We start from the raw sequence: 27,846 nt of genomic DNA, 5'->3' as shown, positions 1-27,846 counted from the left end.
ATTTCCTCCAACATGTCCACAACTATTCAATTACCAGACCTGGCATTTCAACCACAAAATAAGGCTGAAAGGTTGGTTTGTCACTTAGATTTTATAGATTCACACAAGAGGGTTAAAGTGGTAAATTGTGTCATCCATTGTGCATCCTTTAATGATTTTGAATTACTTTTCCATAATAATATATATTTTTAAATCTATGTGTCAGAATGCATACAATTATTTACAAATAACATTTAACATAATAGTTTGCTTTGTTGACCAGGTCAACCACTGGTCATTGATTGATTGATAAACACACTGTATTATAAACAGATAAACAGTAAAATCTCTGTGTTCATTTCACAGGTCCATTTTTAAACTTTTAGAGATAAACACGTGTGTACTGTGCTGTGTAGATATACGTATAATCTGTAGTTGTAGACTAAAAGTAGTGGTACACGCGATAGCACCACTAGAGACAGATCTACGTGCCTAGTGCCTTGTTATCCGTTGCCCTACTCCACTGTGTAAAGTCTCAGAGGTTAATTGGACACAGACAAAATGGCTGCCATGTAACCAGGGATAATTAAGAGCTGTTTTTGCAACACATATGTAACCCAAACAAAAGCAATTCCTGTATTTTAAGCACTCCTATTTTGGCTTTAATCCCTTCGAGTCCCATACTCTGATTATTTTTAAACTGGTTGTGGACCCAAAAAGGCAAGTGGGCTAATGAATTAATGAGATTGTCTCTAAAAGAAGCCTCCTCTGACAGGCTGTGTAAGCTGAAGGCAGGGCTTACAAGGTTGAGAGGTCGCTGTATAAAGGCACAGGTGGCAGCAGTGACTAGCGCTCATACCATACTGTACTACCACACCAGAGTGTTGCGGTGACAGTGACACTTAACGGATTACACAGAATACAACACAGGGAAACTGAGGAAAAAGGTGAGTAGGGCTTACTCTAACAACATACCATGATGATGGTATCTCAAATAACTTTCCATTTTTTAATAAAAGTGTCATTCAATAATGACTGCATATTTAATATCATATCATCATATTCTATGGCACAGGTGCGCTACTTTTTGAATGGTACAATGATTCATAATTATGTGTACTATACCATGGTGATATTATCTTACTACTGAGACAATGGTTCTGCCTGAGGATGGTCCTACACTCTGATGGTTACAGTACCAGTTCATTTAGGATCATTATCAGATAATCTACTGGGGCGTTGATTTCCACTCAAAGATGAGAACCAATCTGAGGTTCACATGTGCAATGAAACAGTTGTAATTCAGTTAAAGGAAAAACATAAAACCCTGTCTAAAACCTAACCCAAGCAGACCGACTTGAACTTGAACTTGTACATCCAATTTGTAATTTAATGTATCCAATTGTGTTCTTAATGTGGACTTTTCATTGCGAGGTCTCACTTGCGAAAATATGTTTTAATCTTGCAGTGACTTCCTGGTTAAAGGAAATTCACATTTCAATACAAATCATTGTTGTAATACTGTTGTTTACTGACAAATCCTATGATGTTAAGTAATTCATTATCAATTCATCAATTCATCAATTAAGTTTTGATAACCATGTTGTTTTTGTCTTTCATTCACAGCCACCCTCAGCATCTTAGTCACAGCCATGGCAAAGTGAGTATTGAATTGATTATTCTTTCAACTCCTCAAATGTATTAAGAAGCGTTTGTGTCATAGTTAGGTGTGTCCATGCTATTCAGTTATCCTTTCTAATGGACATTGAATATCTCTAGCACTGAATGCTATTCAGTAATGATGTAACAACTCAAAACTGTCTGCTTTCAACATTAATTGTCCCTCAGCTCTAGAAAACATCAAAACAATTACTGAACTGCAACAGAATTAGAAACTGGAGTGCCTATTTTTTATACTGTTTTCACATATAGATGATTATTTTTGTAAATTGATGTGATTTAAATTAGATTGGCTCAGTTGCACCCTGGGATCAAAGAGTATATTCATTCAGAAACACACAAAGAAGCTGACCAGCAGTGTTACTGTAACTGTACATTAGCAGTAACATGTAGGGTTTATGCCATGCCTTCAACACCTTGGTCTTACAGCACATGGATAAACCCTGAGTAAGACGGATCATGTAGATTTGATCTTGGAAGAGCTGTTTAGAGAATCAAGAAACTTTTAAAAGAGTTGACACTAAAGACAGCAAAGTCCTAATTGATCATTTACCTTGAGAGTGTAAATATGTTCAATTAACACTGGGGGGGGGCACCCCGGTGGCTCACCTGGTAAGAGTGCATACCACATAAATAAGTATGTGGTAGTCCTTCTTCCCACAGTTTGCCTGGGTTCGAATCTGACAGAGGCTCTTTGCTGCATGTCATCCCCTTTGCTGCACGTTATCCCCTTTAAGCGAAACAAATGTCTTCACAACATCCACCAACCGCAGAAATTAATTAGCCATATGAACACTGGCGTCCCTATTCTGGGCATGTCATACTAGGCAAAACATTCTGCGAAAATAGTCGATCCCCTCTCGCTCTGCCTCCTTTTTTTGATTGGATATTTTTTCATTAGTCAGAAGTGTAAACAGATGTGGTACAGTAACACATTAAAGCTAAAGGGATAACACAAAAAGGTCCTGGGGACCTGTTTCCATTGTGGTCCTATGTATTCAATTTTCATCAACAAAATTAACATAATAATACATATCAACAAATACAAACTCTATGCTTTCCTATCTCTCCCTCACTGTCACTCTCAAGAATAAATAGATGCAGAGGGGAAAAGAATGAACACTTGGAATTTAAAGCGCAGGAAGCAGCAACCTCTACAAGGGATTACTGGCTTCGTTTTGTCAGATCATCCACAAAATAAATGGATTACAATACACAAGGCTGAGCCAGAATGGCAACACTATCAGCTAATATAATTCAATGTAAAACCAACAAACTTCCTACACCAGCAGTATGGAGTCTGATGCACAGTGAGTGTGAAGACTAGTTTATACTTATCAGGCTTGACATAATACTCAATCAAAACAGGGACTTTTCACCTTGAAATGTTACATAAGTGCTGTGTTGTGTACAGATTATACAACAGCAGGTGCCTTGCTAGGCCTAGGCACTAATCCATGTTCACAGAAATGGGCGGAGTGAGGGGTCAATGTCATCCTGACCTTTAGTCCTAATTGGAATTGAAGACTGGCAGCAGTGTAACAGGTGTCCCTGAGATGATGTTTTAATTCCTTGACTGTACTTTTTTCCTCTCAGGGTTTACAAGAAGACCAGTGGCAATGGCGATGTAAGTGGCCTCTCTAATGTAATCACTTGAGGGACTTTCTCTGCTTTTGGAAGGGGTGCAATTTGTAGCTCTGGGCAGCAGCCTGAAATGCTAATGAATTTGACTCAGGAGTAATCTTTTTCTATGGCTTTATTTTCTTTTAGATCGCCTTGTACATGGGGAAGAGAGAGTTTTGTGACAATGTGGACAGTGTTGAAGTAGTCGGTAGGTAGCCCTATGCTTTGAGTGTGTGTGTGTGTGTGTGTGTGTGTGTGTGTGTGTGTGTGTGTGTGTGTGTGTGTGTGTGTGTGTGTGTGTGTGTGTGTGTGCGCCTGTGTAACATTCTCTCTTTTCTTATTGGCAGATGGGGTAGTTAAAATTGATCCTGCTAATCTCAATGGCAGAAAAGGTACTTATATCCACTGATGGAAGATTCTTTTTTTTTTGCTTAAGTAAAAGTATCAATATCACACTAAAAAGCTACAAGTAAAGGTCCTGTATTCAGAATTTACTTGAGTAAAAGTGCAAAAGTATTGGCATCAAAATATTCTTAAAGCTGCACTATGTAACATTCCGGATATGAAACCGGTTTCCAGCACAAGTGCTGACATTTTTACCATTTATCAGAGCCTACCTGCTTGCTCAGGGGATAAATTGATAATTTGTGTCAGATCCTGTGTCTAGGTGAGACATGACCTTAAACACAATCTAAATGTCTCAATAGAAGAGCAGGGAGACAAAATACAACCACCACTACATTATATTCATTTAAAAAAGTTACATAGTGCCACTTTAAAGTACCAAAAGTAAAAGTACTTTATATGCAGAATGTCCCATTTTTCAAAATGTATAAAGATCTTTAGAAAATAGTAGATCTACAAGCTCATAACATGTAACGATACAATTCTACTAAGTAACTTGTTATTAAATTTTTCAAATAATTGTAGAACAATGTACATGTACTTAGTTACTTTCCACCACTGCTTGTATCCCATTCACTGATTTAGGACACAAACACGAGAAAAACAGGATTTTAACTCCAAATGCAAACCAAGACTAACATGATCCTGTGTCCATTGCCTCTGCAGTATGGATATACCTTGCTTGTGCCTTCCGCTATGGCAGTGACGACTTGGACGTGATTGGCCTGTCCTTCAGAAGAGACATCTGGATTCTGCGCCAGCAGCTGTATCCATCCGAAGGTGGAACGCCACCTAAATCTCCAATGATTGATTCCCTGATGAAGAAAGTTGGGGAGCAAGGAGTACCCTTTACATTCCAGGTGTCTGAAGATTATACTCTCAACTGTATTGACATGTTAAACCTCTGACACCCTTACTGTGCGGCGTGCGCATATACTGTATATCCCTTCGTGGGCTTACTAATGGTTTTCCTGTCTGTCCCAGATGCCAACAGATCTTCCATGCTCGGTCTCCCTGCAGCCTGGGCCAGGAGATTCCGGCAAGGTAGACTACAATTATATTCCTCTTTACTTGATCATTTACCTAATACTTAACGACTTTTAACTTTCAATATACAACAACTTTTGTTTTGTTTTATTGTAGGCTTGCGGTGTTGACTTTGAGGTGAAAGCCTACATCGCCAAAGAAAGAGACAACCCAGATGAGGAAATTACAAAGAAGTATGTACGCTCACAGTCAAACTATATTCTGTATAAGCTTGCAACACCGACAATCATCCTTGTGCTCTATCATGAAATAAGTGAAGAAGTAGTAGAGGCTCTCCTCTGATTCTCTCTACCTGTCTTTCTTTCTGGTGTCAGGGACACTTGCCGCCTGATGATCCGTAAAGTCCAGTTTGCACCGCCAAACACCAGACCTGGACCCAAGGCTGAAGTCACAAAACAATTTATGATGACTGACAAACCAGTTCACCTGGAGATCGCCCTGGAAAAGGAGGTATACCATGGCCTAGAATGACTTTGCATAAACTACATACACACTGCATTGTCCATTGTGCTGTAAAATATATCCACATATTATGAAGGGTACTTGTTATAGTACGTATTAGATTCAATGTCATTCAACTTCTTGTTATCACTCTTAGCTTTACTACCACGGAGATCCAATCGGTGTGAAAGTAAAAGTCAACAATGAGACCGCCAAAGTTGTGAAGAAAATCAAAATCTCGGGTGAGTAGTAAGAAGAAAACAGATCACAGATAAGTGTGTGAGATTATGAGACAAAAACAAGACTGAAAGGAGCAGTGTGTGTGTGTGTGTGTGTGTGTGTGTGTGTGTGTGTGTGTGTGTGTGTGTGTGTGTGTGTGTGTGTGTGTGTGTGTGTGTGTGTGTGTGTGTGTGTGTGTGTGTGTGTTCAAGCAGCTCATGATTTTAACAGATTTTTTTCCTTCTGTTTAGTGGAGCAGGCTACATCTGTAGTACTTTACTCATCTGACACTTACTGCAAAGCTGTCCACACTGAGGAGTTTGGGTAAGTATTTTATTATTTTTATACTAATTTACAGGGTTAGAATCAACTCCTATTCATGTAATTTAAAGTAAAAAGGGGCTTTATAACTATAAAGAAATATTTGAGAAAAAAAGAGGCTGTTTGTTAGTAGTATTATATGAATTTCATTTAAGATCAAATAAAATATATCCAGTGAAAGTAAAGTGAAATCAATGCAGGAAGTTAGACAACTCAAGAACTTGTATAATTAACCAAGTATGATTATCAATGTAGTTTTAATCGCAAGTCATAACCTCTCCTCATTGTCATATGCAGGGAGACAATAAATGCCAACTCAACATTCGAGAAGGACTACAAAGTGGTTCCCAATCTGTCCAACAACACAGAGAAGCGTGGTCTTGCTGTGGACGGACAGTTGAAAAGTGAAGACACCAACCTGGCATCCACCACCCTGTAAGCCAAGCAGGGTTGCCATGTCTGCTTATTATTAGCGACTATGGGCTTGTTTTTCTATAAAGTCGCTTGTAAATATTGGTACTTAGTTGCAGGTTGCTCACAACGCGTCACATCACGGCACGTTGTGAGCTTGTAGATCTGCTATTTTCAAATAGCTGGTGTATGTAGGTTTAAAGTGCTCAGGTGGCCTATAGTCGTTTCTTTTGAGCTTGTTTTCATAGACCTTGTCGCTTATTTCTCTTGCAAAATCAGACTGAAGCAAAATCATAAGCCAAGGACACAGTTTCATTAAGCCCAATTTATGCGTGTTACTACGGGACACATTTATGGCTGGAAAATAAATTATTTTCAGTGAGGTACACCGTCGTGTGACAAAGCATAAATTGGGATCTATTCTCTGACAGTCTGTGATATAAGTAATCGACTTAAAGCAACCAACAGCCAAAGTTAACCTATTCCTACTTTCACAGGAGCCAAGGGAATAACGAAATGCGGGGAATCGTCATCGCCTACAAAGTAAAGGTCAACTTGATGATTTCAGGTGGAGGGTAAGTCCTGTACCTGTATCAATAGACAGTACATCTGTATGATATCAGTGGTGTAAAGTAACTGTGTAAGTACTGTACTTAAGTACAATTTGAATGTATTTTTTACTTTACTGGAGTATTTCCAATATTCATTACTTTTACTTCTACTCCTCTACATCTCAGAGGCAAATATTGAACTTTTTACTCCACTACAATTATTTGAAAACTTTAGTTACTTGTTACTTTGTAGATTTTGATTATCATAACAAAACATACATTAACCACTTCAGTCTTGTATACATTTCGTCCATTTGAAAATAGACGATCTGCTAGTTTCTAAAATGTTTATACATTTTATGCATTCGAATTCTGCATAATGAGTACTTTCTACTTTTGGTACTTCAAGTACATTTTGATGGCAATACTTTTGTTCTTCTACTCAAGTACATTTTGAATTCTGGACTTTTACTTGTAACAGAGTATTTCTACATTGCAGTATTGATACTTTTACTTAAGTAAGAATGTGAGTACTTTTTCCACCACTGGGTAGCTGTATTATCTCTATTCTAGCATGTTTTGACTTGTTTTTTTGTTCTAACCACAGCCTTCTGGGTGGCCTAACAGCAAGGTGAGAGAGAATTTATTGATTCCATGCCAGCATTCACACCACCATACGCTATTTTTATGCACTAAACATAGTACTTCAGTTTAACTTGTTAAGCCTAATTTTTACAAACATTCCAAACAAAAATAGATGATCTACAAGCTCACAACATGTTGCATTGAGATGTGATGTGAGCTGGTAGATAATATATTTATATAATATAAATAATAATAATAATAACAACATTTTCATAACATTTTGCCTATAATGACATGCCAAAATAGGGACGCCAGGGTTATAGTGGGTACAAATGTATGTTTTTTTTTCTTTTTTTTTTCTACTTACAGTGATGTCACTGCTGAGGTCCCCCTGATTCTGATGTCACCCAAACCTGCAGGTGAGTGCAATGCTTTGCAGGAACCTACAGTATCAGACATAAGAAAGAGAGCGTTACGAAAAATAATTTAAACAAAACTAATTGAATATTTGTCCCTTCTCCTCTTGTTTCATTCAATGCCTTGTCTCATTGCTGTCCATGGAGCAGAAGTGTAAGTATAACACTATGTGACAAACACAATATTTTTAACTGTGTAAAGCTTGATTTATACTTCATTACGTATGTATGTGACACACAGTTGATGTTTTTTTTTGTATTTTATGAACTGCAGCAAATTGGACTAAAGGCTCTATAGTTCAGGTGAGCTCCCTTAAATACAGTGGCATGTGTTTCAGGCCATTTTCCTCTTCAGGAGATACATGTATCTTGTTTATGTTTAGTTTTTTTAATTCATGATGCATGGACTAATATACTATGTTATGCATTGTTTATGCATTATGATGAATAAAAACAATTGATAAAAAATAAAATAAAAGATTGCAGACATAAAATGGCTCTTTAAGTAGTGTGGTGTTGTCATGCAGGTATGTATAGTCATAATTTGGGTTGATGTTGAACTCAAAGGCTATATAGATGAAACTGCTCTTTGATTGTTTCATATCCTCAGATCGGACATTAATCTTGAGTAGAAGCACCACCGGACGGTTCAGAGGAGACCAGAGAAGGGAAAACGACTGGTGGAGACAGCTACAGAGCTTCATCTGAAGACAGAAGAACATGCCATCAGAGTCGATACTCAAGCATTATTGTCAGAGCTATGTCACTGACAAAGCAGCTCTAATCTTCTCCTGGCTCTATAGGTTGAACTACAGATAAATGTGTGCTCTAAAATGTTCTACAATTGTGGAAGTGTGTCATAGTTTACAATGTAGTGTTTTCTTTTTCTTTTTTGCACGTTATACAGAAAGGGAAGAGATTTATATATTCATCATCTCTACTGCTGCGTCATTAGGACTTGGATATGATATGATGATGATGACCAGATGCAGAGCAATCTGTGAACACAACAGAAAAAAATAAACACTTTGTTTCCCCCCAATCTACTCCCTTATCTCTGATTATTTGTATCTGTATTTTTGTATATACAGTAATTAGTAATACTGTATCTTCAAACATGTATCATTATTAGCCTAGTCTGGCTAAACATAGATTAGGAAATATATCTCAAAGAACACAGAATAAACAGTCATATTTGCATATATCACCATACATCCTGTAGCCCAGGGGTTTTCAACCAGTGGTCCGGGGACCACCAGTGGTCCTTGAGGGGGTTCCAGGGGGTCCCCAGCCAAATTAATAGTTAGGAACCAAATTGACCCTTGTATCCTACTATCCTACTATCCTACTATAATTCTAGTAACCTCTGTCTGTAGTGGTGAGTGAGTGAGTGAGTGAGTGAGTAGGTGAAGCTACCCGGTTCTCCTCAGTGGCTGGACCAATTGCTCTGATTTTGCACACAGCCATTGACCATTACCATCTGAACTTAACTGTGAAGCCCGTTTTTCAATTTCATCAAATCTCAGCTTCTTATTAGCGTTTTTGTGTCAAACACTGTCACCATGGTTACGGGGCTGCCCAGCTATGGGACGAACTGCCTCCCGGGTTGCCAGATCATGTGCGCATATTCCCCCACGGATGCGTCGACCGGGTATGGTCTAGTGTCTGTAACTCTGAGAGTGTACAAATGGAACCTACACTCTCAGAGTTAAATGAACACTGATAATGATGATACAGTGTAGATTGGGACCCCCCAATAAACCTAAATGGTTGAGTCCCTGGCATATTTTTTCAAATAGGGTCCGTGGGCTAATATGTGTCAATTTGGGGGTCCTTGACGCGAAAAAGGTTGAAAACCACTGCTGTAGCCTACCCTGCATCATGTGACAACAACCCAATGATTAGTATCTGTACAAATCTGTAAAGAATGTGTTACCTACCTGTAACCTGTACATGGAATGAAACAGGATTCAAGGGAAGTTTGACCCAGGCTTGCTTCCACTTGCATGCAGTGTTAATTTCGTCACTAATACTATGGCAAAAACGAAATAAAACCTAAGCTATGATGACTAAAACTATAGACTAAATATATTGACAATTTCGTCAACAAATAAAAACTAGACTCAAATGTTAGGGAGGGACTAGTCGGAGAAGACATCCAGTAGAACTAAAAGACAAGTAGCTGTGTTCCGTGAGCAGAAATAACGGAGCAGAAATAAGACTTCCGGTTGACGATCTCTTCAGAATAAGAGTACCCTCTAGAGTAAAAAGAAACCATTGAAAATCATTGAAAAACGGTTCATTTGCACATTAAAACTATAAATTAAGCATTTAAACGAAGCTATATAACACATATTATGTTTCTGTGCAACAAAAACGTTTTTTAAAACATTAAAACATTATCTAAATGGATAAATGCTGTTCAAAGGACTGCATAGCCTATACAAATTGGACACTGGACCGGAGACGGCTGGTGATGCCAGCACTTGTGACATACACACGCGTTCAGGGAGACCCCCTCTACACTGCCACACTCTCCGCTAAGCGGGAGAGGTGTAAAAAAAAAGTGTGGCGGGCCATCCAGTGAGGTCACAGGTCAGAAAAGTGCCCTTTTCTGACATTTTCAGACAATAGTGGACACTGGACCGGAGACGGCTGCCGATGCCAGCACTTGTGACATACACACGCGTTCGGGGAGACCCCCTCTACACTGCCACACTTTCCGCTAAGCGGGAGAGGTGTAGAAAAAAGTGTGGCGGACCGTCCAGTGAGGTCAGAGGTCAGCAAAGTGCCCTTTTCTGACATTTTCAGACAATAGTGGACACTGGACCGGAGACGGCTGGCGATGCCAGCACTTGTGACATACACACGCGTTCGGGGAGACCCCCTCTACAACGCCACACTCTCCGCTAAGCGGGAGAGGTGTAAAAAAAAGTGTGGCGGACCGTCCAGTGAGGTCAGAGGTCAGAAAAGTGCCCTTTTCTGCCATTTTCAGACAATAGTGGACACTGGACCGGAGACGGCTGCCGATGCCAGCACTTGTGACATACACACGCATTCGGGGAGACCCCCTCTACACTGCCACACTCTCCGCTAAGCGGGAGAGGTGTAAAAAAAAGTGTGGCGGGCCGTCCAGTGAGGTCAGAGGTCAGAAAAGTGCCCTTTTCTGCCATTTTCAGACAATAGTGGACACTGGACCGGAGACGGCTGCCGATGCCTTATTTGTTTTGTATTTTAGTTTTTAAATAGTTGAGATCAGCATTATAAACCCCCCATGCTTTATTTTTTTTAAATCTCACCTTCACTATCTACTATTATTATTTGTAGCATATTTTGTTGTTGCTTTTATCATAGTTTATTTGCTTCTGCAATAAACAATATTATATCATGATAATTTTCCAGAGTGACCTGGTCTAGAGGCAGCATTATTACAACAATGGACAAACAATACAAAAACAATAAATACATATGTAACAAACACAAATGAATATCCAGTTATAGTTCAAAACAGGATCAGAAACTGTGCTAAGTGCACATTTAATGGGGATCAATAGCCAGTTTAAATCAGGAACAACCTAGCACTTAGAAGTGATCTAGTATAAGCCATTTAAAAAGACATACATCATAAATGTATTTTTTAAATACATGTCTCTTTAAAAAAAAAAATACTTAGAAGTGTTCTAGTATGCGCCATTTAAAAGACATACATCATAAATGTATTTTTAAAATAGATTTGTGTCTTTTAAAAAACATTACAAAATCTCAATCTTATTTTGAAGGCAACCGGAAACCTTATTTCTGCTAGCTCGAAAACCGGAAGTCCAATTTCTGCTCACGGAACGGAGCTAAGACAAGTCATATTATGTTTAAAAAAGGCTGGGCTTCCGAGGCTATATTATGATTGGTTGCGCACTGAAGTGTGACGCATTGTGAGCTTGTATATCGGCTATTTTCAACATGCAACCAAGTGTAAAATCAGGCATTACTACGCCATCAAGGCCTGCCACAATACAAAAAAAAATACACTAAATCAACTGTAGATTTAGTCGACTTAAAATCGTATGATATTTAGTCGACTAAAACTAGACTAAAACTTTTCAGATGACTAAAATATGAATAAAACAAAAGTACATTTTATTCAAAAGACAATGACTAAACTAAATCTAAAATTTGCTGTCAAAATGAACACTTGCTTGCATGCTGCTGCTGCTGCTGTAGTTCACGGTACTGTCCACTTTGGGGCGCTTTTTCACTTTCCATACACAACACCCAACAATAGCGCTAGCTAGTAGGGAGGAATAACGTCCACTACTATTATCTGCAGCTCTAACAGTGTCTAGACATCATTAGCTTTAGCTGTTTGTTTATATTCCTAGACAAAAATGTCAACTACGACCGGCGGCGGAGAGTTTGGAAACCCTCTACGGAAATTCAAACTGGTCTTCTTGGGCGAGCAGAGTGGTAAATAATAATAATAATACTGCCTTCTTCACTTGTTCTGGGCGAAGCCCTTTGCATTGGGGTTAGTTAGCTTCCATTAGCTCGTATATGGATAGTGTGTATTATTATATCAGCAGACAGTGTTGGCTGTAGTTCATATTATGTCAATATTATGTGTTCATGTGTAGGAGCTGTACGACCTATCAAGCTTGTTCTGGTTCTTTGATGAGGCTTCATTTATCTGGTTTAATTCCACCCTTACGAGCCTCAAAATGACGTCTGTTCAACTGAAATCAAACGGTCGACAAGAAGACAATCAACAGACACTATTGATTTCAGTTGAAAACAGAACAGTCATTGTTTTGTCTGTGTGGGAATGGCTGGTGCTACGAAAAAAAACAACTAAAAGCCTTTAAATGTTGTCTCTTGTGATGATGTCATTGGCTAGCCAGCAGGCTAACTAACGTCGTACTGCTAAAGCTACAGAGAAACACGTACCTCGCCGTTAAAAATATATATATATATGTATAAATAGGCTAACATTTGCATCAAGTCAGTCCCCTGTTCACTCTTTTTCTATCAAAGCCACTCGACAATAATGTTCCACATCATAAGCTGACTGGTTTGTTCTCATATAATGGATGTATAGAGTCCTGATCCCTGCCCTGGATGGCCCGATGCTGTACCATGCATCAGCATCATCATCACTAGATATATAGACCCAACATTTCTACTAATATGTTGTTAAGTCAACGTGAGCCAGTATTAAAAGCAGTATCAAATGCTTGATGTTGATACACATCGTTGTTTCCAAGGAACCTAAAGCACCACAGAGGCTACATCATCCAGGAGAGTGTACAAGTAGACGGTTTCATTTGTATTAGCAGTTAGCTTGTTTCGTGGCCACAGCCTTACAGCTGCATCCTGGCTGCAAAAAAGCCACGTAGCCCAGTTGGATCATCAGCAGGCCACTATTATGAATGATCCAACAACATAGTGTCATTTGTGTTACAGCCAGGGCACATATACAACTTCCAACATGGACGTGGTGGTGTTGTTGTGTACCTGCGTGGTTGATTTAGCAACGAAACAACGTCTGTCTAACGACATTTTCACATTTTAAAGTCAAACCACTTCCATCATCCACCCAAAGGTTTTGGCTCCACCCTGTATCTGCCAGCTCAGCGTGTGGGTTCACTAGTCCAGTCCACATTGCATCAATGATGGGAACACCAAACTCCTTTACTCTTTGTAACAACACTGCGCCATTTTAGTTATCCTAAACCATTATCAAAGTCAAAATCATCAGTCATTGATTGATTGAATACTTCAATACAGTCCGAAATTTAAACAGCACGAGGTACAGTCAGACATTAAGGCTAAAAGGATGACACAAAAAAAGTCCTGGGGACTTTTTCCATTGTGGTCCTATGTATTCATATCATAATGGGTGCATGGCCAGAAAAAATAAGGATACATTTATTTGTTTCTTTCTTGTGTACACAGTTGGGAAGACATCTCTCATCACCAGGTTTATGTATGACAGTTTTGACAACACTTATCAGGTAAAAAGTCATTTCTGAAGTTATGATAGCATCATTATGTAATTACATACAGTAACAAACTGGGGATGCACATCCCACTGATTATGAGTGTGTGTGAATTTGAATATTACACCAGTGATGAATAATACACATATCGCATGTCATCCAAATATTTCCCTGTCATGTGGTGTCCATTATAATGCAGCAAACAGTGCTTATAAGCAATAATGATTGTCTTGCAGGCAACAATTGGCATTGACTTTTTGTCGAAAACCATGTACCTAGAAGATCGTACGGTAAGCTTTGTCTTTTGTTTTACTGTGCAATTTGGTAATTTAATATTTCCATTGCCTCTGTGCTGATTCATTAGCGTAGTCTACTTTGAGCATGCTTTTAGTATGCCTTCTACGTAGGGGCCTCCAATTGCTTTCATTTCTCCATTTCATGTTGTGTTGTTGCTCTTTATTTTACCATTTATTGCATTAGACTTGTGGTCTTTTGGTTCCATTTCATCCTCATTTTAAGTTTGGTTTTTCCTTCCATCCATTTGCTGGGTCATGACATCTACCCATTCCTACATTCATTGCGTGGTCGGCCACAGATTCGGCTGCAGCTCTGGGATACAGCCGGGCAGGAACGATTCCGCAGCCTCATCCCCAGTTACATCCGGGATTCTGCTGCTGCTGTGGTGGTTTATGACATAGCTAGTAGGTATCATGGCCTTGCTTTGCCTCCTTGCCCTTCTTCCTTTTGGTATGTGGAAGGGCAAAATAAAACAGCATTTTACTAACCTGGCAACCCTGCTGGACAGTATAACGAACGCAGTGTTTCAGGCTTTTTGTATTATTATTTTTTTAGATATTGAACCAGTTTCTTCCCTTGTAAGATATCACAGGCAGGGTCTGTGTTTCAGAAATGCTGTTAAGACTTAAGAGTGGGGCTGGTGTAGGGAATATCTGAAAATGCCTTCAGGTGTCATCTTATTGCGGGCAAATAATTATTCCTAATCATCTTCATAACCTTTCAGCACAGAGTCTTTTTGCATGTCTTGTCTTGTACAACATCATCAACTTCAAACTGATCTCCTGGCCTTGTTTGCATTCGAGCGACTTTCCCTTTTCCTCCCTGAAAGTATATTTTCTTCGCTGCTGCCTGGCTTGCAATTCCTTCATGTCTATCCTGTTCTCTGTTCTCTCGTTCTGCCTTTCCTTTCTTTTTCTCCACCTCCTCCTTGTCTCTCTCTTCTCCGTTTCCAATCCTCAGGTCCGGCTCCAGCTTTGGGACACTGCCGGACAGGAGCGTTTCCGTAGCCTTATTCCCAGCTACATCCGCGACTCTACCATCGCTGTGGTGGTTTATGACATCACCAGTGAGTCAGGGCCATCCTCTAACTGATCTGTAGAGATCTAGGACTCTGTTAGCATAGCGTGGCACACTTTGCCATTTGTGACAAACATCACATACTAGGGATGTTGAAATACTTTGCGATGCTCCTTTTTTCCTCCTTCAAGCCTCTGCTACAGAATACTTTTGCTTACTAACTCAGGGCTCATATGTACTCTTCTGAGTACCTCTAACAAAGACTAATAGTGTCTTGTGGCAGCTTTATTTGTAGCCAGAATAATAACGGATATTTGTCTTTGAGGACAACAGGATGTTGATGTATACACCGATTTCTCTGTTTCCTCTCCCTCAGATCTTAATTCGTTCCAGCAAACTTCAAAATGGATTGATGATGTCCGGACAGAGAGAGGAAGTGATGTCATCATCATGCTTGTCGGAAACAAAACAGACTTGGCCGACAAAAGGTACGCGGTCAGCTGGTTGTGTGTTCAATGTGTGAATGGTATAGATGATTATTTTCCCTGTGAATGATGTTGCTTTTCGAAGATATATTGAGAATTACACAAAAACATTGTATTATCTGTATGAGCTCTGCCAACGCCTGGTTCCCTGTTTCTTCCCTCTGTGTTTTGGGGTATTTCATCTGGTTTTGACTCATCACCTCTTGGAATAATGCATATAGCTTATTGCATATTATTTTTCTTTGTTTAATTCAGAGTTTTCCATTGGGATAATTTAACCAGATTTCTGTTCTGCATGTATTTAGATTTTGTTTGTTTTTATATTTTCTTTCCTGGTCCTGTCTATCCACATCACTTTAAATTATTATTATTATTTTTTTGTGTGTGTTCTCCCCCAACCCCATGCCACCACACTACCCCTTCCCACCTGGGACCATGGCAGGCAAGTTTCTGTTGAAGCTGCAGAGAGGAAAGCTCGTGAACTGAATGTGATGTACATAGAGACCAGCGCCAAGGCTGGTTATAACGTCAAACAGGTTGGTGTCCAGTGATTGGCAGATGTCGATGGGCCCCTAAAGCTTTCACCAAAGGTCATGTCAGCTAGGTCATGTCAGCTAGGTTAGCAAAGGCAAACATGTGTTTTCTGGACTGTTGTGTCTTTCGTTTCTTTTTGTTGTTTTTTCTTTAGTTTTTCTTTTCTGTGGGTCAGAGTGTGGCTGTGGTGTGCAAGTGAACTGGGATCTCTCCCCAGCTGTTTTCCTGCCGTTTCATCTTTTCTCGGCACAGCGGACCCCTCTCTGTCCCCTCGTCTGTCTTCCTGTCCGTGGTATAATTAAACTAACCTATCTCTTTCTTTCTCTCTCTCGTTCTCACCAATACCAGTGAAATCTGTGTTGAGCTCTCTCTTTGTTTCTGTCCCCCCCCCATCTCTTCTTCCATTGGTTTTTGTTTTTATTTTTGGCCTCTCCTCTGCGATGTTTCTTCCCATATCTGTCTGTTCGTCCATCCCTCCCACCTTCCTGCTTTGACCTGAGCAGACAGATCACCACGGAGGAGGGCGAGCAGAGAGCTAAGGAACTGAATGTCATGTTCATTGAAACCAGCGCAAAGACTGGCTACAATGTCAAACAGGTAGAGATTCTGCTCTCTCAGGGTAGTTTAGTCGAGTCTGCCCGCCCACCCAAGTCCACGCTTGTCCGTTTTCGCCTCTCTTTCTATCACATCGTCTTTGTGCTGGAACTCACACTTCATACCGATTGACACAACTTTATTTTCTTTTTCTTTTAGACGTTTCAGCATCAGGTTCACATGTTAGGCAAAGATTAACTGCTATTGTGTTTTTTCCATACATGTTGGATTTTGCCTACGTTCACCTAAACTTATCCACTTGTCAATCTGTTTTGCATGATATTTTGGATGTATGCAATCTTGAAGGTTTACAGTGCAGTCTTCACTTTCATTGTCAAATTATGCTGGGATCAGACTACACAAATTCAGCCCAAAATTATCTTATCTATGTGGATTTCATTTGGATTGACTCTCAATTTTTCAGAGTGAGTGTTATGTTTGGAGACGTGCTTCCCCAAACTTCAATGATCAGTGTCATACTTGTAGTGTCGCCAGTCTAGGCAAGAATTTGACACTATGATTGCATAATCTGACATGGTGACTATCATGAAAGACAAAAATATTGTGTAGACTGATCCCGGCATTAATCTATTATTAGATTTTATTATGATTTCACTGCCTGAACTACTGTTGTTTTGTTTTTTGCTATTGTTAAACAACAAATGAATAGTAATTATTGCTAAACTATACTATAGCTAAGTCATTTAATGACTTAGCTATACAGCATTCTATTACTAATAGAATGCTGTATAGCTAAGTCATTTTAGCTTTTAATCTGTTTGACAATATTGTGATTCTATAGAGTAAACGTTCCACTGAGACTTGTTGTAAGCATGTTGAACTAGCTAGTTTGTCTCATTTTGCTTTTTGTTTGATAGCTGTTCCGTCGTGTAGCTGCTGCCCTGCCTGGAATGGATAGCACACCAGAGAAAAGCAAAGAGGACAGTATCCTTTTCAAATGCTACTATGGATGGGTATACTATTGAGCAATTATGATTCCAGTGGCCTTATTATCATTTAATATGGATTTATTTTTAGTTTAAAATTTAAGTCAGTTATGTGTTCTACAGGCAAGATGAACTTGAAGATAAGGTAGCAATCAAGTGTCCCCACAACTGAAGTTCCATCTCTGTATAGACTATAGACGGTTCTGGGTTGTATAGAACATGTTGAAAAATGTTTGAACATCCGGTTTGTAAACATTGCTCTGGGAAATGGTCAGAGAAACGGCTATTAGTCAGCTAGCTAGCTAGCTAGCCCACAAAAGATTTATGTTTTCATTACCCGCTCTGGGTCTACCTCTTCCCACTGTCGTAAACAGCTGCCCGGGTGTTGTCAAGGGTTTTCACACGTCTATTAGCTAGCAACAATAGATAGGCCTAATGCCCTAATCGCAATTATTTAAGATAATTGCATTTATTTTGCATAATCGTAATAATCGTTTCCATGTTGAAAAGGTTTTGTACATTTTCAATTTTCTTATTTAAATAGCGGGAAGCAGATCGGCTATTTTGAAAATATTTTTAAAGTATACAATTATTAGATATATCAGTCATTTCTTTATATATGTAATTTATTTGTCATATCTGCCCTGTGCAAGTTTTGTTTACAAAGCCTAAAAGGCAAACGGAAATGTCTATTCACATGTTCCAATGTTCAATGCCAAAAACACAATTAAACTGCCAATCGCAATTGTTTGTATGACAATTAATCGTTAAGTAAAACTTTGAGATCCCTAACAATAGACCATTGAAACCGTCTATGAATGTGATCATTTTTGGGTTTTGTCTTAACTTTGGTTCTACCAGTGATCGACATCAAACTGGAGAAGCAGCCAGAGATGACTGTGACCGAGAGCAGCTGCTCATGCTAGTACTCCACACACCCTACCACCTGACCTGCCTCCTACCACACCAACAGCTTGTCTCTCAGTGGCCACTCTCTCCACCCATGGCACACTGCCACTGGGATGGAGGACCTGTCTTTTCCCTTTTCCACTCAGTGACTTTTCGGAAGTAACCGTGTGGATGTGCTATTCAGTATCAAAACCGGTTATCTGGAATGGATAACATAAATTAGACGGTTTAAAAGTTTAAAAAAAAATAAGGAAATAGGTTAAAAGATATGTTCAGATTTTCATCCAACTGCATGGCATTATATAGGATTGCAGACTGACATAGCTAACTGCTCTTTGAGTTATTGCACCGTTTGGAGCCCCTGTGCTGTCACACATGTTATTGTTGTAAAGTAATACTGCTTGGGAATATTTAAATGACTGCAAGGTTGAGGTCTTAAGTTCCTTGATGTTTTGCTTTTTACTTCCAATGGAGAGTTTGGACTATGGTAATTGAAATTATGTATCTACAGGATAAACTGTCTGTTACTGAATATTTCCCCTTTTTGATATGCTTAGATCAGGTAAAGGGTTCTTATTAGAGAATTTGCTATGTTGCAAGAACATTAGGCTCAAATCTAAGCTTGTTGTTGATGATGGTTTATGGGACCACAAGTTAGACATTATTTCAAAGACATCTCGAGGCACAAACAGCCAAAGACTACTGCAGTGAGTTAGACCAATATATACATCACTTGCAACTTTTTTTCTTTTTTCTTTAAAGCAGGTGTACCCTGGAGGGTGCTGCAAAGGGATGTACAGTATAACCACCCAGTAATAAGATGGATATACATTTTCATCAAAGGGAACCCATCCCAAAAATCCATTGTAATGGCTACTAACCTGAAACTATTTATGCCCACTTTAAAAACTATAACAACTGTCTTTGCAAATTTGCTCAATTATCTGCACGCAAACTAACACGTCTGGGGAGAGGTGGCGTTTTAAGTGTTTGAAAGTATAAGGGGCGTAAGCCAGTTCTGACGCTTTTCTCCACACTAATGGTAACATGTCACTTGGGTCCATAGGACATCTTCTTTTCCATCCCTCTCATCAATGTTTTGTGTTGTGTTGATCACAGTATCGCAGGAACATGCAGCATGCTCATCATGCAGGATTTGTACAAGGTTAAGAACACAGATGCCTTGCTTGTTTGTTCACCAACGTTGTGCACTGAATCAAGCCACAATATTGTAAAGAATACAGAAGCCTGCAGACAGGCTCACGGCTTCACTAGTTGTTTTGTAAAGCTGGTAGATAGGAGTGTGTCCTCGGATACAGCTGGCGCTTACTAACACCCTTTGCTGTAAAAAGTGCAGAGAAGTTGCAGTAGCCTATATTGCTATCGCCTGTGTAGGACTGTTTGGTCTAATATGTTTTTATTTATTTTGTAACTCGAAACAAGTGAATAACATTGTACGCTTGAACAAAATTACAGATACCGGCACGCATGTTGGACATTAGTTATTTTATTTATTGTTTGCGTGTCCATTTGGACACTGTAACTAAAAGCAACATTTAATGGCAAAGTGTTTTTCTCGTCACACTGCTACAAACGCCTTTTGTGCAGTGTTTAGTCGCTATATCGGTTTACAGTCACAGGAGGGAGAAAAAACCCTGCACCCCAGTCTTTTGACGCACATACGTACAGTCTCACACACAAGCCAACTAACTAGCCATATCACACCACAATACAATTGTGCATTTGCTGTAGCTTGTTTTGAAATGTAAACATTTTAAAAAGGATTAAAAAATGTAAAGTATTTAATTACACCGAACAACCGTCTTAACCTTAGCAGCTCTTCTATTACTTGTCACTGACTGAATACTCAGCTCTGTGCTATTCTGAATTGTGTCTGTCCATTTGAAAAATGCTGTCTACTCGTGTTTAGCAACGTTTGTGTGAATAATGTACTATTACTATCTGCTGTATAAAAAGGAGAGTTAAAGAAACACAGAAGTGTAGACCTATCACATGGAATAAAATAAACATATTTCACCAAAACTCTTAACCACTCATTTCCTATACTTTTGAACCATTGGTGCATGAGAATATTTAATTAGGCAATGTCAGTTCCTTCAACTGACATAGTGGCGTAATCTAATGGGGTGTGTGACAATACAAATATATCAATGGAAGGCGTGACGATGTTTACATGTAAACTTCTGACAGACAAGGTATGTGCATGATGTAGTAGTGCTATTGTGCTTAGGAATTATTCATGCCTATGATAGTGGCTTTCTCTATTCAGTGCTGCTCTAGTCTTGAGTCAAAGTCTCTTGACTGAGCAAGACCACTCTTTTAGAGATGGTACATTTGGATATGGCCTACTTAGATCATTTAAATACAAAAAATAAACGTAGCCTACTATGCCCATAACAAATTAGCTTATTTAATAAGCCTGATACTGATATCTAACTGCATTGTAGGTAGATTAGCAAAACCTCAGTAAAATGACAAACTATGTGGCGCACCTTGGGAAATATCTCTGCAGCTGACAGTACTTGTCTTTATTTTGATTTGAGCATACACACTATTATAGGCCTACAGCATGTTGGTACTGTAAACAATATACATGTTGTTGAAATGTAAAATCAATTATTAAAAGTCAAATTCACAAGTGAACCATAAAATTAATGAGCAGTGAATAGTACCTGACCTTGGGCTTCATATCACACTGAATGAAGGTTGAAGTCCATTCAAGTCAGAAAATAAACGTGAGGAGTGTCTGTCTCTGTGTGTGTGTGTGTGTGTGTGTGTGTGTGTGTGTGTGTGTGTCTCTCTCTCTCTCTCTCTCTCTCTCTCTCTCTCTCTCTCTCTCTCTCTCTCTCTCTCACACAACAAATACAGAACAACTTTATAATGATAGGCACAGACATTCGCAGTGTGGTTGCCTGGTGACAACCAACACAGTGCGTCCGACAGTTGCGGGGAATGCGGGCTATGGGAAATTACCACCTGCGTGGCACACCTGTACCAGTGTTGCCAGGTCTATTTATTATAAGCGACTTTGGGCTTATTTTTCTGTGAAGTTGCTTGTAAATATTGGTAGTTGCGGGTTCCCACTTTGAGAACCAATAGACCAATTAATTGTTTACTAACATTGAGACTGGATGCGCAGGTGATTGTTTCACGCACTCAATTTCCAACCTGTTGTTTCGGGGTGCGCTAGTTTCAGCACACCCCAACCCCCTCTTGTGTGTTGGCTAGTGTGGCACGTCCTGGCGAGACCTGATAGAATGGGTTTCATTTAGCGCATACTGGTTGCACGCATACTGGTTCTTATCAGTGTGACGTCGTCTGTTAAGGGGTCTATGGTATACAGTATATAGGGTTAAAGTGCTCATAAATCGCCGAAGTGCCCTAGTTGCTTGTTTTGGGCTTGTTTTCCTAGACCTGGTTGCTTGTTTCTATCACAAAACCTGACAACACTGTCACCTGTACGCGTCCGGAAGTGTGTGCAGAGGAGGATCCACGCCGTAGAGGAGAACAGTGAGTGAGGCAACAGGAATCCAGTCACAAAAATCCTGCTCAACTTGATCGGTGGTGATTTGTTGGTATATAAGTTAGTCTTGAGCATAGCCTGCTACTACTACAGAGCCTTTCTTCAACCCAGTAGGCCTAAACACAGGACTGATCAAGGCTCTATGGTTGTTTTGGAGGTTTTTTTAAATAAGCTATTTTATTTAACACAGGGGACATTTCATTTCACAGGACTGATCTGACCCACTTTGTAAGATAAAAAGGATGTCGAGGAGTGTTCTACCTGATGATGGGGTGTTCTCTGACTTCAGGAGACAGTGCCTGGCCACAGAAAACTGGCACAAGAAGTATGACAAGAACGACATGCAAGTGTGGGTCGAGGTACAACAAAAACAAGTCATCAAAGCAGCAACTAAAGTTCACAAGATCAAGGTAAGTCTATGCTTTGTCAGTGGTGGAAAAAGTACTGATTGTTTTTACTTATAAATAAAAGTATCAATACCACAATGTAGAAGTACTCTGTTACAAGTAAAAGGCCTGTGTTCAAAATGTTACTTGAGTAAAAGTACAAAAGTATTGCCATCAAAATATACTTAAAGCACCGAAAGTAAAAGTACAAAAATGTTTGAAAATAGCAGATCTACAAGCTCACAACACGATGCGACGCGCTGTGAGCTTGTAGATCGGCTATTTTCAAATAGCCTAGGTATAAAATAGGGCTAAAGTGGTTCATGTATGTTTTATGATGTATATCTACAAGTAACTAAAGTTTTCAAATAATTGTAGTGGAGTAAAAGCACAATATTTGCCTCTGAGATGTAGTGGAGTAGAAGTAAAAGTATTGAAAATGGGGAATACTCAAGTAAAGTAAAAATTCCTCAAAAGTGTACTTAAGTACAGTACTTGAGTAAATGTACTTAGTTACTTTACACCACTGTACTTTGTACACAACTAAAGGTGACAAAGCCTTTCAGGCGGTAGCCCCTATTAAGCTTTAGTTTGGAATGCTCTTCCACAAGTTTTGAGAGATGCAGCATTTTTAAGAACAACCTTGCTACTATTTGATCAGGCGTTTGTTGATGGTACTTGATTTAATTGTCCATGCTTGTGGTGTTGTCCTGCTTGAGATAAATTGTACAGCCTTTCCGGCTTTAATGTAGTTTTTATCACTGTTTGTAAAGCGCTTTGTTAGATATCTCTGTCAAATGTGCTATATAAATAAGATGTACTTACTTTACACTTGATTTTAAGAAAATAGACACTGTCTTAACCTTTGAAATCATCTTTAATTTCCACGTTTCACAGTACTTATGTTGTGTCATCTTGGCCTGTGTGTGTGTGTGTGTGTGTTTAGTGTAAGATGACAATAAAGGATGTGTCAGCAGCCACCATGTACGACGTCCTTCACGATTCCCTGTATCGTAAGAAGTGGGATCCTACCATGTTGGAGAGCTTTGATATCGCCCGTCTATCTGCCAATGCTGATGTGGGCTACTACTCATGTGAGCACCATTATTTGATGCAACCTATCACACTGCACATTCCTTCGTTTTGTTTCTCATATGTGTGGAACACTACTGGCCAATAACTAGTAGAATATAAAACATAATGAGTATAAAAATGTAATATTAAAAAAAAAGAAACTGTACAGATGTACTGTAGCCTACTGTAATAGCCTTGGATCAAGACTATCATAGATGTATTTTATAGAGTCTGACTTTTCGTAGTTGCAAATGTCAGAATCAATAAATATACATTATAATACATCTATGCCTTGATCCAAGGCTAGTACTGTAACATGGGAATACATCTTATTATTTCTAAGCTGTGGGCAGAATAGTTTTATATTTTTTTGTTTTGTAAATACTGGAACAAAATGCACCTGTATTTAGGGTTGCAGAGGTAGGCTATGTGGACGTAGTAGGCGTATTGGTACTGTCCTAAACTTGTTTGTTTTGATTTGTAGGGATTTGTCCGAAACCTCTCAAGAACAGAGATGTGGTTACGCTGCGTTCGTGGCAGGTGACGGATGATGAGTACGTTATTGTTAACTACTCTGTCAAACACCCAGTAAGTTAGTCACACCCTGTCACTGGCACACAGCAACCTCTCTATCTCAAACATACCATTCCTATGGTTCACGTCACTGAACCTATTATCACCATGTTCTGCATGCCCTGATCTTATAACAACGTTTTATATTGTCTACAAACAGTCCATTTATCTTCATATTGCATGCCTGAAACATGTGGCATATTTAATCTTGCTTGTGTAGTTAAGGACTATAACTACTGTGTATAAAAACCTAACAAGCTGTTTTTGTTTAAAATAACAGAAATACCCTCCTCGTAAGGACCTTGTGAGAGCCATCTCCATTCTAACAGGTTACTTGATCAAACCCATAGGACCTAACAGCTGTTCCTTCACATACCTTTCCCAGGCCGACCCCAAAGGTGAGACCAAAACCAGTAACCACTGACCTCAGTCACTTCACCTAAGTATAAAGAGCATTTGCGAAGTAGAGCAGCATTTTAATTTTGTCCCACCGTCTGACTTCAGGTTCTCTTCCCACCTGGGTGGTGAACAAAGCATCTCAAGTTTTAGCTCCAAAGGTAAGTAACATAACTCATCACTGATAGCATTGTTCCACTCTTTTCAACAAGCATGATCGATTTCCTGGTGCTTGATGGCATAGCTGGACATTTGTGCTCCTGCTTGTGAATGTGAGGGCAATTCATAAGAAAGTGGCTAACAAGTGTGTATGTGTGTGTGCATAAGCAAGGGTTTCAAGTCTCTTAAATAACAATGGTTACCATAGGAACCCAGCATGGGGGCCTGTCCTGGGTAGGTTCTTAACAAAGGAGTGTCCCAGAGCTGTCGCTCTCTGCCCTTGTAGAACCTGTTCTTCTGGTTTCATACCATTCCATTGCTTGCAACTATTTAGATGCAATTGTATCGACATGTGCGAAACCGAGACGGTGTGACTCCCATCCTCTGAGCAAGAATAGTGACCTATTTATAAATTAACAGCTTTCACAACCACCCCCCCCACCACACACACACACACACACACACACACACACACACACACACACACACACACACACACAATTCAATTCAAAGGGCTTTATTGGCATGAGAAAACATACATTTACATTGCCAAAGCACAATACAACAATACAGCAATACAATCAAATAAAAAAATATGTACATTTGAAAGTCATAATCTTCAATAGATCAATTTCTATGTACCAAGATCACTGGGTGCAGGTATAGTGTAGGAATATACACAATGATTAGTCTTTAGGGTGGTTGTGTTCCGTTTGATATCCTTCTCCTATCACAGCAACTCACGAATCTTGCTGCTGTGTTTGCACACACACACACACACACACACACACACACACACACACACACACACACACAAACCATGGAATAATTTCAAAACCAATACGAAAGACATTATATGTACTGGCTTTAACTCAGTTTGTGTTGTTAATCAGTCCCTTGATTTCATCAGTTAAGACACCTGAATGTTGTGCAGACTTTGTCAGTGCAGTAGATGATATGATCGATTCTTCCGAACCGTTGACCACATAACTTGATAACGCGGCACTTGTGCGCAGTTTTATCTTCAGCTTTTGTTGACTGAACATGAAGGTGTGGTGAGATTCCATTTGTTGACTTGTGTGACCTCTGACCCTCCCTTTTCTATCCGGGCCTTCTCTTTCCAGGTGATGAAGTGTGTGCACACAGCGGGCAAGGACTATACTGAGTGGAAGGAACAGAACTCTCCCGACCAAAAGCCCTGGCTGTTCCCAGAACAGAGCACCCTGCCCATGATGGACCCGGAGGAATTATCACTGCAGAGAGCAGATTCACTTGAAAATGTGGACGAGACTTCAAAGATGGAGGTGCAGGAGAATGAGGACAGTAACTGAGCGGCTCAATGAGGGGATGAAGGCTAGTGGATGCACTATTACTCAATATTTAGGATTCATAATTCTTTGTTAAATCCCATCATAGATACATATAGAGACTAAGATTCTTGTGTTTCGGCCCCTCAACATTGCAGCAACTAGATCAATGGCACAAAATGTCAATACAATAGCAGTGAAAATAGCACTTAAAAAATAAAATCATGCAATTGTTCAGGTGCTGTAGGTATGGGTCCTACCCCCCCCCCTCTTTGTGTGAGAGAGTGCACAAGTATGTACACTCACAAGTACACCAGAAAGCTTAAGTCTCATGTCCTATGTCTATACAGAATCTGCTCCTGATCCGTTGTATCTAACCTATCCCCCATAAATATCTTTTCGGTTATTAGTTTTTCCCTTCCCTATCAATGTGCCTTTTGGGATGCTCAAGGGAATGAATGAAGTGTTTACAGCAGGTTCTTTTCCAGATGGAACTGAGCACAGTGCAAGTTGCCATTCTGGTCAATCAACCTTGAACAAAGCTAAAACTCTCCAGTGTTTAGCCATATAACTACGCTTTCTTTATATACTGTGCAGTGTGCAACAGTGTTGATTTTCACAGCAAATTTTGATTTAGTTTTAGCCATAGTCTTTTGAATAAAACTCCATTTCGTTTTAATCATATTTTCGTTTTAATCATATTTTAGTCATCTGATGTTTTAGTTTTTGTCGACTAAATATCATAAGATTTTAGTCGACTAAATCTTCAGTTGATTTAGTCGACTAAAATGTATTTCTGCGGTGCCTTGATGGCGTCGTATGGCTGATTTTACACTTGGTTGTGTGCTGAAAATAGCCGATCTACAAGCTCACAACGTGTCGCAGCGCGACACGTTGTGAGCTTGTCGATCTGCTATTTTCAGAGCGCAACACACGAGCGCAACCAAACATAAAATAACGCTTCCTTTAATTCTACTGGGTCTCTTCTCCACTAGTCCCTCACTAACATTTTAGTCTAGTTTTTATTTGACAAAATTGTCAATATATTAGTCTTAGTTTTAGTCATCACAGCTTAGTTTCTATTTAGTTTTTATTTATATTTTGTCAGTGAAAAAATGTACTCGACAAAATCAACACTGCTGTGCAAGTATAGAAGACTGGAATACTTTTAAAAATTTGTGTTTTGTATTTGTAGCCATGTAAATACATTGTAAATACATAATGAATAAGGCTTGCATGGAAGGAACAGTAAGCATGTCTATCACGCAAGAACATCGGTCAGTCAATAATTTAAGTATGGTGAGAGTGAATTGAAATAATTTATTCCTTCTGTTTTCTTGATATTTGTATTTCTACTCAAAAGATGCAAAGCAGGGAAATTCTATAGGCTGTCATCAGGTTATTTCAATTTATTTGTGTGTTAAGACAGCAGAAAGTATGAGCTGCTTTTGCTAGCTTCTTGTTGAACATACAGTAAATTACCATTACTTACTAACATTATAGTATATTTATATATAAGAAAAAGATTACTTACTTGTTAATATTTCATGATTACTAACCAACTCTTTTAGTTTGGTCTTCGACACAGGATTGTCACTGAAGGTTCTTACAACAATGTTTGTATTTATTAAGGTGTGCTGCCTTTAAGAAGTAGTAGTGTATGGAAATTATTTAACTTCAGTGTAGTAAGCCGTAACATGTAGGGTAGGCACTGAATGAAAGATCTGTTGAACTCAATGAAGGAACATATCAAGTTTAGGACTTTTTTTCATTATACTGGATTGAAGATATCCATTGGTTTATTCATTTTGTGTGTTTGTCATGCCAGAGTAATAGGGACCCTGGCAGTGGAGTTGTTTTCTGAAGCCTTTGTTTTGTATTTTTTAATAAACCTCAATGCTTCAGTTATCACTGATTTACTGTACTTGTAAGTGTGAAACTCTTACAGAAACCCAG

At 39.2% G+C, this 27,846-nt stretch overlaps 3 protein-coding genes across 4 annotated transcripts; all 3 read left to right on the top strand.

Annotated features, from left to right (window-relative positions):
• Positions 1-1,534: 1,534 nt before the first annotated feature.
• arr3b (arrestin 3b, retinal (X-arrestin)) lies at positions 1,535-8,386 on the top strand (the record flags this gene model as incomplete). The annotated part of the gene is made up of 15 exons (XM_084041769.1): positions 1,535-1,639; positions 3,256-3,286; positions 3,430-3,490; positions 3,630-3,674; positions 4,354-4,547; positions 4,672-4,731; positions 4,831-4,907; positions 5,049-5,184; positions 5,333-5,417; positions 5,646-5,718; positions 6,013-6,150; positions 6,624-6,701; positions 7,285-7,308; positions 7,632-7,681; positions 8,289-8,386. The coding sequence occupies exons 1-15, from the start codon at positions 1,632-1,634 to the stop codon at positions 8,384-8,386; spliced, it is 1,158 nt and encodes a 385-aa protein (XP_083897895.1). The 5' UTR covers positions 1,535-1,631.
• Positions 8,387-11,955: 3,569 nt separating this feature from the next.
• Positions 11,956-18,806, top strand: rab41 (RAB41, member RAS oncogene family). Of its 2 annotated transcripts, XM_084041906.1 has the most exons (8): positions 11,956-12,139; positions 13,625-13,683; positions 13,905-13,958; positions 14,264-14,369; positions 15,359-15,470; positions 15,910-16,003; positions 17,474-17,540; positions 18,404-18,806. In XM_084041906.1, the coding sequence occupies exons 1-8, from the start codon at positions 12,061-12,063 to the stop codon at positions 18,466-18,468; spliced, it is 636 nt and encodes a 211-aa protein (XP_083898032.1). In that variant the 5' UTR covers positions 11,956-12,060; the 3' UTR covers positions 18,469-18,806. The 2 variants fall into 2 exon arrangements, with proteins under 2 accessions (XP_083898032.1, XP_083898033.1); XM_084041907.1 differs by lacking the exons at positions 11,956-12,139; positions 13,625-13,683; positions 13,905-13,958; positions 14,264-14,369 and adding an exon at positions 14,438-15,031.
• A 3,215-nt stretch (positions 18,807-22,021) lies between these two features.
• On the top strand, positions 22,022-27,805 carry stard14 (START domain containing 14). The gene is made up of 6 exons (XM_084086042.1): positions 22,022-22,405; positions 23,328-23,475; positions 23,940-24,043; positions 24,309-24,426; positions 24,533-24,585; positions 25,708-27,805. The coding sequence occupies exons 1-6, from the start codon at positions 22,238-22,240 to the stop codon at positions 25,912-25,914; spliced, it is 798 nt and encodes a 265-aa protein (XP_083942168.1). The 5' UTR covers positions 22,022-22,237; the 3' UTR covers positions 25,915-27,805.
• The last annotated feature ends 41 nt before the right edge of the window (positions 27,806-27,846 follow it).

The sequence above is a fragment of the Gymnoscopelus microlampas genome (genome assembly GCF_963454915.1).
Source record: "Gymnoscopelus microlampas genome assembly, chromosome: 18".
Lineage (NCBI taxonomy): Eukaryota > Metazoa > Chordata > Actinopteri > Myctophiformes > Myctophidae > Gymnoscopelus > Gymnoscopelus microlampas.
This window is presented reverse-complemented; position numbering and strand designations above follow the sequence as displayed.